Source organism: Hirundo rustica, chromosome 1 (assembly GCF_015227805.2).
Source record: "Hirundo rustica isolate bHirRus1 chromosome 1, bHirRus1.pri.v3, whole genome shotgun sequence".
Classification (NCBI taxonomy): Eukaryota; Metazoa; Chordata; class Aves; order Passeriformes; family Hirundinidae; genus Hirundo; species Hirundo rustica.
Window position 1 is genome coordinate 17,716,241 of NC_053450.1, and position 11,423 is coordinate 17,727,663.

General features: G+C 37.2%; 1 protein-coding gene across 2 annotated transcripts in view; it reads left to right on the forward strand.

The window, feature by feature from the left end:
• The window catches only part of NUDCD1 (NudC domain containing 1), a 41,178-nt gene extending 30,558 nt beyond the window's left edge, over positions 1–10,620 (forward strand). For both annotated transcript variants that reach the window (XM_040062396.2, XM_040062387.2), the window contains exons 8-10: positions 1,235–1,360; positions 3,032–3,191; positions 4,410–10,620. In XM_040062396.2, coding sequence (XP_039918330.1) covers positions 1,235–1,360; positions 3,032–3,191; positions 4,410–4,702 — 579 coding nt within the window. In that variant the 3' untranslated portion in view covers positions 4,703–10,620. The remainder of the gene's footprint in view (positions 1–1,234; positions 1,361–3,031; positions 3,192–4,409) is intronic.
• Positions 10,621–11,423: the final 803 nt, after the last annotated feature.

The following is an 11,423-nucleotide window of genomic DNA, read 5'->3' on the forward strand; positions in this document are numbered from 1 at the left end:
TGCCCTAACTTGCGCTGCATTGACCCAGTTCATCATTCATTTTTAACTGCAGCTGTAATAAACTAACGGCGCTAAAGTTGTGAATGTACTTTGAGCAGTAAAACCATCTTCAAGGGGGAGTGAATTTAACTTACAGGATGGTGTCTGTGCACCAAACAGAAGCCTGGATTTAACACTGGAAATAAACTTTGTTCCCACCAGTTAGGATGTGCCCGTTTGTTTGAAAGCAATTAATTAAATGATTTTGAAAGATGTCTGTTTCTAGTTTATCAATAGGTTATAGCAGAACTTTTATACTGTCTTCCTAGGGTTACTCTACTTGGCCTACAGACTGTGAGTGTAAATGGCATGTTTAAAAGGAAAATTTAGGAAACTATAAACATGACTCATGAACTTTCTGGCATTTTTGTTATACAGGAAGTCTGCTTAAAGTAAAATGTAGTTTTGAGCTGCTATTTGCTCGATACTTTTAATTAGAAAATGGCATCTCATCTGAAACTTGTGAAGTGTGCCTTCCTGTGTCTTTTGATATATTTGGATTTGGATTATTACTTTGTCTTTAATAAGACTGAAATTTGTTATTAAAATAAATTCTATTTAGTGCTCCAGATTGATTTCTCTCCTCTCTCCCTCAGTATTTGTGAGCAAGATATTGTACTAAATCTTTTGACCGTAGATTTATTTGGAACTTCAAATTTCTTTTCTTTTGTACTTCATACGGAGCTTAAACTGATGATTTTTTAAATCATAAGTTTTCATCAATTTAAAATAGATTTTAATAAATTAAAATTATTATTAGAAAAACTAAAATATTTCATGTATTTAGATCTGCTTATAAAACAAATCAATCCATTTTTTATTAGCATTACTGATGGCAAGCTGAAACAAGCTTACATTGATGTATGTACATTTACTAAATGTGCATATATTTTCGGGATTGTATACTATTGCTATCTAGAGAAGGGAATTTATTGTCCATGTTTTAATGGCTTATGTACCTTTCCTCAAACTGAAATTGATTTTATTGTACCTACCACTTCTGCAGTCCTTCACAGCAGAAATCATTCTATTAATTTTGAGTAATAATAGCTTAATCTTTCAGTATGTATGGATATGCAAATAATTCTTCATGTTCAGTTGTTTTTGGGGTTTTTTTTTTTTGTGTTATAAAAAGGATTAATAAATTATTTTTTCAATAGTTTCCATTTTCAGTGTAGTTCATTCTTTTTTTCAGAATCCAAACCCTGAAAAGGAAAACCCACCTTGTAATGCTCAAGAGTTAGAAGAATGTGATGCTTTTCTTGAAGACGGCGCAAGCTTGTGCAGATTTGATGGCAATACCTTGAAAGTCACTCATATAGTAAGTACTGCAAATTATTACAGAAATACTTTAAAGCAGTTTTTTGTTTGGAATTTGACCTCTATTATCAGTACAAAAATCTGTAGACTGTTGAAATCACATGAATTTTTCCCATAATATCAAATCACAGTAGCAACAGAAATTGTCGGTCAATATGTGTCCTTCAATGTCATTTTAATAGAAAAACAAAGCTCCTTTTGTTCTGATTAAAAAAAATACATATACTTTCACAAGTGAGCCATTTGAAAAACTAAAGTTGCATCAGAGCAATTATAAGAAAAGAGTCTTTTTTAGTGCATAAAATTCTTTAGATGACTTAGTTTGCATTTTCCTCAGTAGCTTTTCAGACAGCCTGGTAGAAACCTGACCTTTTTTACTAAGAAGCTGGAGCATAGATCACTTTATAATACTTCTTTGTCAATCACACTGAAAATAACAGAGCAGGGGCAAAATGCTTCAATAGCGGTCTTGATCTGGGTTGTAAGCAACCCTGACTAACAGTAAACTAGGATTTGATCTGGTCTGTGGTCTGGAGTTGGAAGCAACAAAATCATATGAAAACATTACAGATTAACTTGTTGTCATGGGGTTGTTTGGGGGCTTTTTTTGAAACTGGATGAAAGCAAAAATGACATTGTGGTTGTAACATGGTTTGGGTTCCCTAGTAAGTTGTGCGGCCTCTGTCCTTGAGATTTTCAAGACCAGAGTGGATCAAGTTCTGAATAACTCAGCCTAAACGACTGCTTCTCACACTGAAGGGTAAAAATTCCCCAGAGTTATTTCATAGATCAGGAGGAACATAAGCTCGTGGGATCACAAAGGGCTGCTTTCTAGCAGGCAGCAAGACTTTATGGAGCAAGATAAAATGGGTGGCATAAAAGTAATTCAAATGTTAATGTGTTTAAAGCATTATGGTCAAAGGACAGTTAGTGTGGGTAGAAATTGTAATTTCAGCCTCTTTTATGGACAATTGTGGTTTTGATTCTTGTTAGAGTATGTATAAATATGAGTATTTCAGTATATTTTTCAGCATACAGGAATATATTTTCACTTTGATTTAGTTCTTCTTTCAAGTTGTTCTTTCTTGTTGGCAATTATGGGGCCTTTTCCTTCAGAAATGGAGATGGTACAGCTTTTTAACCATAACTCCTATGAACATTTTTATTGAGGAGTCTGCTAATCTGAACTTTGGTAATTATCTGATTGTGAGTAAATTAAAAAATATTGACATTTTGTGATTTTAGTATTCTAACTAATCCTTGTTTCAGTGCTTGCCAGCTTTTACCTGAGAGGGACAGTATTTCCTTCCCTGTTAGCCCTGCAGAAAACCAGATGGGACTACTTAGAGCAAATTTTTTCCTAACATGAGAAGTTGTAGGTTAGGATCTATCCTAGAAAATCATTTCTGCACCAAACACATTCCTATTTGCTTGTGTAGTGGATATAGTATTCCTCTGAATATTACTCCAACAAACTTAATTGCGTCTCCTTGAAATGTGTTAAGCACCTCTGACGTATTGAGCTATTGATCAGTGGGATGCAGGATAATGTATTCAAACATTTTGTCAAGTAAAAAAACATAAAACGGTTGATCATCTAACTTTGGCAGTATTGTAACAGATTCTGCTATTTGTGCTTTGAATCAATATTTTTTATTTGTGTTGTTTTCAGATTAATCTTGGAAGCAACCAATATCTTTTCTCAGTTGTTGTAAATCCCAAAGAAATGCCATGCTTCTGCCTGAGGCATGATGTTGATGCTCTTCTCTGGCAGCCTCACTCTGACCAACCAGAGAATATGTGGGAACACATTGCAACTTTTAATGCTTTAGGTAAGAAATTAACTTCTGTGTCACACACCTGTGAGACTTTCTATCTGAATACTTCTGATGGGGCTTACATTGATATTTCACTTCCTTAAATCTGAATTGAAAGTTATTATAATTCTGTTGATAGCAGCATGGTAGCTGAATTTTAGAAATAAGAGAACATAGAAATGAAATTTTTTTGGCCTGTGAGGAAAACAAGCCTTTTCAGACCATGTATAGGGTGTAAGCACAGAACTGCATAGTAAAAAGGAGAGTTCTTTGGATAAGTGATCTTGAGTTAGAGACCACCTTAACACTCAGACATCATCAGGGCAATAGCTGCAGTTAACTGATTATATGTCTAGATGTGTGTAATCTTATGGTAAGGTGTTTTAATAAGTGATTTTTAGAATTTTCCTGTGTTGTTGACCTATGTGATAATCATTGGCATGCATTTTTCAATGGGATTGAAGCAAATACCCTTGCAGAAAGATGGTAGATCACTTTGCAATGATTGTATCTCAGTTCTCTTTACAGAAGTGTGAAAGGAAATCAGTCTGAAATGAATCTATTTGATACTAGAGTCCTGTAATGAAAGTGGAAAAGAGAGAGGGTTTTTTTTTTTCTTTCTGAGTGAATATTAACAGAAATTATAGTGTGTTAAAAAGTAACTAATTTTTTTTAGTCAGTTCTAAACAGAAGACAGGTTTTAAGTGTCTGTTCAAGATCAGGGTAGGCTCAGAAATCCTAATTTTTAAATGTAATTACACACTGGGAGGAGAGAGAAGAGATTTATTCTACTTAGACTGCTAATATTAGGCCAAGATTGGCCACATGGACCATGTCTGTGGCCTTATGATCCTGCTGAGAAAGTGAAAGACCTGGTGGGGCAGAAAGGAGCCAGATGTGGGAAGAGTATCTTGCTGTACTTGATGTATCCAAAACACCAGTTAAGATGAGGTACACGAGAATTGTATATTGGTATTAAACTGGTAAATGTATCCCTTTAGAAAGTACTGGCTTATGTAATGAGAGTGGTTTGGTGGGTTTTTTTTGTGTGTGTGTGTGGGGGGGGTTGTTGTTTGTTTTGTTGGTGGTTTTGGTTTTTTGTGGGGTTTGTTTGTTTGTTTGTTGTTTTGTTTTGTAGGGGTTTTTTGGGTTTGTTTTTTTGTGTGTGTGTTGGGGTTTTTTTGGTTAGTTTTTTGGTTGCTTATCCATTCTACTTGGCTTTGGGCTATATAGGTTATGTCCAAGCATCAAAGCAAGACAAGAAGTTCATGGCTTGTGCTCCAGATTACTCCTACGCTGCTCTTTGCGAGTGTCTGCGACGAGTTTTCATCTATCGCCAGCCAACTCCTCTGGCCACAGTCCTCTACAACAGGAAGGAAGGAAGACAAGTAGGACAGGTTGCTAAGCAGCTGGTAGCAACCCTGGAAGCCAGTGATCCTATCTTAGGCTTTCAAGCTACGAGTGAGAGATTATTTGTTCTCACAACAAAAACCTTGTTTTTAATAAAGGTGAACTCTGGAAATTAATTATTCAGTGTGCTCTGCTCTAGTTTGTGTTAAGAATTTGTTACAGACATGAAGAGGTAGACAATCTGACAAGTTCACTACAATTTGCTGAAAATCAAAAAGGGGATGTTTTACAGGAGAATCAAATTTCTTCATTGGAATTTTTCTGTAAGAAAGTGAGAGTGTTTTGACTTTGCTGCCATGGAAGTAAGCTTTTTCAGAGCTCTGGGAAAATGTCTTCTGCATTAACATCTTTGTCAGAATAATTGTCACATGCTGCTATTGCATAGGCGAATAGATTTATGCATTGCTTTTTTCAAGTGACTTTATTTGCTATACTTCTGAGTTTTGAGAATTCACTACTGTTTTTAAATTCCACTGTTTACCTGTGAAAAAAGTAGCCAGATAAAGAGTTACAAGCATATGATGTGCAAAGTAGAATGTATCATAAAGAAAAAAAATCTCCAATTCAGATACTGTTGACCAAAAAACTGATTTAACATTCAGTAGTTTTGAATGAAATGTGAGTGAAATGAGTGGGGTATTATGTTTCTTATACAGGTAATTAAATGGAGCAGTTTTACTGTTTGTGCACATTTTGAATTGTTGGTTTGGGACTTATTTATACTTGCAGTAAAATCTGTTCACATTTCTAAAATACGTTTAGTAGCTTTTTCCAAAAGCAAAGTAAGGGTCACTGTATAGCTGGAAATTGTACCTCCAGTGCTGGTAGCTAAGGTCTTGTCATACTCTCAGTTGTGCCATCTTTGTTTGACTTTATACTTCATTTCAAGTGACTCATTTACAATGAGAAAATGTAACAGACAGAAAAAGCACCAGTATTATAACCTGGGATGGGATACTCAGAGGTGCTGCTTGTGCCTCAGATGCCACTGTAAATGCTGCAGTCACTTAACTGTTCTGTCTTTGATGCCTAAGTCAAAACACGGTATATTTGCAATGTAAGCGTACTCTGGCCAGTGAGGATGCTTTGGTTTAACAAACTGGTATGGTTGAGTTGAATAGTTGTATCTGAAGACTTCTGTTTCTTATTTTAAATTGGCATTGTCAGTACATTTAAACCAAAGAGTTAGTTGTGACAGCTCCACCCAGGGTTGGGCTATTCATAGCTGGCTTACAAATCTATAGCAAAGAATTCCTAATATGTTGTGTACTGGCAGGAAAGCTGCTGTCATCCGCGATACCAAAGTACTGAGACACAACTACAGGCAGCCTTTTAGTTTGTGTCTCCCTACCAGTATCATTTCAGAACTCTGTAAGAATCTATTGAGGCAAGAATAAGGGTTTCTTTCATTGTGATTGTTTTGACTCTCCTGTAAATTCTCCAGATTTGTATCAGTGAACTGATTAAATAACAAGAGGGAGGCAAGTAGCTGTGGCTTGCAAGAACCCTCCAAATGCAGAAGCTTTTCAAGGAATCTGATTTTCCTTCTCCCCATAGCAGGATTATATCGTATATTCAATATTGCAAAGCTTTTCTTTACTTTTACTTGAGTAAGTTAAGACAGAATGGGTTTGTAAATCTCTTTTCATTCCTTCCTTTTAAAACTGTCTTGAAAATGCTTTTTGGAAAGGCACAGTGAATGTATTACCATTGCATGACTGTTATGCATCTAAATTTTATTTGTTGGCCAATAATGTCAAACAAGGTGGTAGAATTCCTGTAGAGGTCCTTTAGAAAAAATTATGTAGCTTATTACTTTGCAGCATAAATTAAGTTCTTTTAGATGTATATGAATATTACTTGGTAACCTGAGGTTTAACCTTTGGGGACACAGAGTTAAGAATGTGATATTTGGGAAATGGAGGAATGAAAGAGAAAAGGAATCATACTCAATATGCCTTTGTCACCTCTGGTCTAATGCAGGTAGTTCAATATGATGAGAATTTCAGCTGTTCTTTGTCAAATTCTTCTTGCTGTGAGTTACGTGTTTGGAAACATGCTCTGCTGTCTCCTGCAACAGAGGAAACTAAGTCAAGTAAAATGGTTATCTCTTCAGAGGCATTACAATATGCAATGACTAGAGCTCACATTCCAAATGTTTGTCTATTTCAAGGGAGTTCTTGTTTGCATCTGAAAATAACTGAACACAGGGAAAAGGTTCATCTCTTTTCCATGTTACTCATCTGTTTGTAATCATGGTTCCCAGGAACAATGTATAAAGTAGTCTCTCATTTTGCTTCTATGAGAGTCAAGAATATTTCATTATTTAAATTATTTTTTGCCTTGAGGAACCTTGAGTGCTGTTGCACAGCAAGCTACTATGCACCTGAGGCGGGGCAATGCCAAGCACAAAAGCAGGCTGGGCAGAGAATGGGTTGAGAGCAGCCCTGGAGAAAAGGACTTGGGGGTGCTGGTGGATGAGAGGATGGACATGGCCCAGCAATGTGCACTTGCAGCCCAGAAACCCAAACATGTCCTGGGTTGCTTCATGTGAAGCGTGGCCTGTAGGTCCAGAGAGGTGATTCTGCCCCTCTGCTCTGCTCTGGTGAGACCCCACCTGGAGAAATGCATCCAGCTCTGAGGATCCAACATAACAGACATGGACCTGTTGGAGCAAGTCCAGAGGAGGGACATGAAGATCATCAGAGGGCTGCAGCCCCTTGTCTGTGACAACAGGGCTGAGAGCGTTGTGGTTGTTCAGCTTGGGAAAGAGAAGTGTCTGGGAGACCTTAGAGCAGCCTGCTGGTACATAAAGGGGCCTGCAAGAGCGTTGGAGACGGGTTTTGGACAAGGGCATGTAGTGGTAGGGCAAGGGATAACAGCTTTGAGCAGAAATAGAGTAGGTTTAGGTTAGATACTGGAGGAAATTTTTACTGTGTGAGTGGTGAGGCTCTGGACAAAGTTGCCCAGAGAAATTGTGGATGCCCTGTTCCTCAAAGTTCAGCCCCAGACTGGATGGGGCTTTGAGCAACCTGGCCTAGGGCAAGGTGTCCTGACACATTCATGGGGAGCCAGGTATTATAAACTCCTTGCAGGTGCAAGGGTTTGGCTAGCAGCCCCAGAATGGCTTAAAATATTAGCAAGATGGCACCATCAGAGGTGTTTGAAAAGCAAAAATGTTTTAATTAAGATGAAAACAAACCATACAGGAAAAAAAGCTGTGCCAGATGCAAAGAGAATCCTTGCACCTGTTACAACGCCCTGAAAGTGCACTGAAAGTCTTTGTGCACTCTCTTAAGCAATGAGTAAAGTGGGATTCTTGGCATCCTGCCCAATAGAAATAGTAACAGGGTTTTGAGGCACAGCTCCAAGGATCCAACAGGTGTCTTTGTGCTGGAACATGGCCAAATAAGGTGTGGAACTCTCTGGTTTTTACCTTATAAGTGAAACAAAAAATGAAACCTAAATCCTTTCCTAAAATGGAAACCCCTGCTACTGTGGGGGTGCAGCCCCCACCATGTGAGGTACATGCCTACAGTGTCCCTGCCCATGGCAGTGGAGTTGAAATTATGATCTTTGAGGTCGCTTTCCAACCATTCTATAATAATTAAATGGCTGCAAGCCACTAGGAGACACTCCCTATCAGCATTTCCATTTCTGTATTGAATTACTCTTAAGGCTTATTTGTTCAGTATATCCTAAATAGACTTATACAAAGTATAAAATGTGGATATTTAGAAGAGCTGGTTTTCTGACAACCATGCTTCAGTTTTCTAGGATTTTGTTTCTTGAAATCTTACTTTTTCATACAGTTCTTCCTGAGAGGTCCCAGTCACAATCTATTTACAGAATTTCTGAGAAAATATTTGACTATTACAGGCTTACTTGGCTGTTACTGCATTATTTGATTTTAGTATTCTTTTCCAGTGCTTTCCTTGACTGCATGTTTGGAATGCATAATGTATTCTTCTACAAGTTTAAATAAATAGAAAAAATCTTAAAACTTTAAACATATTTTAAAGGATTTATATTAATTTCAAATGTGTAGCCTTCATATGCTACTGAAATAAAATAAATTTAAAAAATAGAAGTAAGAAATTCCTTATATTAAAACTTGTGTTAAAGAGTTTTCTGCTAGGGCAAAGTTCTAGCAGGTATCTGCACTGCAGGGCCGAGGCTGTTGCCAAGACATGCACTCTTGCACTTATGTCTCTGAAATCCCCTGTACAGCCTTGCTAATGTTCCATTTCTGCCAACACACAAATTTACAGAGGTAGAGACTGGAGGGGGTTGATAAGTATTCAGGTGTATTCTTGTGTTAATGTGCTCAGTGTGCCTCTGATTCTGTGTCTTCTTTATGTTCAAAACCCAGTGATATGGACAAGCCCTTCCTTCCTCTCCTCCTACCTTGACCTTTTTGAAGGAAAATGAAGGAAAAGAGGAAGGCTTTGGTCTGTATGTCTGTCCTTAGTCAAAAAGTGGTTCTTCATTAATGAAGCAACAGATCCCATGAGAGTAAAGCTTATATTTTATTTCCGTTTTTTGTGCTTTATTTCAATAAAGAGCCATTAGAACTTTTTAATTTCCTTGCCTTCTGTAATTTATGTTTTCTGTTCTCATACAGATTAGATGAACTTGAAGCCTGCAGTCAATCACATATTAGCCATGTAATAAAAATTTGGGTTTAAAATTTTGTGCTGTCAGTCCAATGTGCCTTATTCCTGGAAATCTGGTGGCATTTGTTTCCTCTCCTCTCTAGGCAATACTTGTTCATTTGTGCTATGGATAAAAATCAGCAAGGCCTAAAGATAACTTGACATTGACGTAGAAGAGCCAAGCACAAAGCAAGCCTTTTCATCAAGACTATTGCAATAATTTCCAACTCAAGGTATAGTCAGTTTTTCTTAGAGAAGTGTTTGCTGGAGTAATAGTTTTTCCTTTGTAAAAGGTTTAAAGTCCTTCTGACTTTACACCACTTTCTTTACACCAAGATCTTTGTCAGGAAGTGGTAACTGGATATTAATTAAAATAGATCTAATTAACAGTTTCAGATGCAGACCTGGAAAATACTTGTCATAGTCTTTACCAATCTAATGCTCTATGCAAAATATCCTTTATAAACCATTCCAGTGCATTTATGCAATCTAATGTGAGTTGAAAGGAATTCTCAAAAAAAACCCACAGGAAAGCAAATTTTAAAAAATTTATCATCTTAGAGCGTGACTTTCATTATGTTGTGATAAGTATATACTTTCTAATAGTGTATTCCAATAATACATTTCTTAATGTATTAGTTATATGCTGAATGTGCAGGACTTGTGTGTGTATGTAGCTTTGTATTTTCATCTGTAAATGCACACACCTGTATGAATTCATACGGCCTTAAGGTACTGGGGAGGGTGGAGTGGCTTTTGGAGAGGAGAATCTTTTAACTTTACTGACACCGAAGCTTGGATTCTTTATTAACATGTTCAGGATTCTGCCATACATGTGTTGTAATGTCATGATAACTGCTTCATGTGAAAACATCAGTCGTGAATCCTGTGGTGGTTTCCTCTGCTGAGGATTAAATATGAGATATCTCAGTATTTCATTTTACCCAAACTTAAATAGCTTAGAGGCCAAGTATTGAGTAAATGCCTCAAGCTGGCAGAATTGATGCAGAAGTAATAAGCATTTATTTTTATCAGAACAAGTAATGTTTAGAGGGAAAAGAAAGCCCACTGAATACTAATTCAGTCACTGAAATTGCAGCTGATTGGCCTTTAATGATTTTTTTCTTCGAAGTTACTCATTCTCTCTCTTGCATGTGTCCCCTCTAATAACTGTAGAGTACCTTATGGTAATTTAAGGTTGAGCAATTTATGGGAATTTTCTGAGTAACTTCATTATGCTTGCATATGTGGTATCTAAAATATGGGTATGAGGTACAAGATGGATACACCCACTCATAAAGAGACTGGGAACTCAGGCTCTTGATTTGATCAAGGGCTGGCGAACATCTGAGCAAAAATAAAAATGGATGGTTTGAAGACATTTTCATGAGTTGCAATTTCATATTCTAAAAAGAGTAAAAATGTGGGAATTTGTGCAGAATCATTATAGAATCATAGAATGGTATGGGTTAGAAAGGACCTTAAGGATCATCTAGTTACAACACTCCTGCCATGAGCAGGGGCACATTTCACTAGACCAGGTTGCTCAGAGTTCTATCCAACCTGCCTTGGACAATTCCAGCAGTGGAACATCCACAGCTTCTCTGGGCAATCTGTTCCAGTGCCTCACCATCCTCACAGTAGAGAATTTCTTAATATCTAATCTAAACCTGCCTCTTTCAGTTTAATATCCTTACCCCTTGCCCTAATCACTGCATGTCCTTGTCCAAAGTACCTCTCCAGCTCTCACAGGCTTCCTTTAGGTACTGGAAGGTGCTCTAAGGTCTCCCTGGAGCCCTCTCTGGGCTGAACACTCTCTGCTTGTCTTCACAGTAGAATAAACTTGCTTAGGCAAGATAAAACATACACAGGCTCCCTTCTAAAATCTAGGGATATATGCAATACCCTATAAAAGCAGATGGATCAATCAGAAAGAGAACTTGTTGGTTACCGAGACCTCTTCTGTTGTCATTTCCTTTGCATGTGGTAAGATATCAGTAAAACTGCCTGGATGTTGGTGTGATGGGAGTCACTCCTTTTCTCCTGTTTTTTTCATGGTGTAGCTCCAGTGGTTGCTGCTGTCTGAAAAATTCAGTTAATAGTCCTATAATGTATAGTTAATAATTATGTTAACTATAGAAATAACGAGATATATATATATAAAACCATAATGATATATATA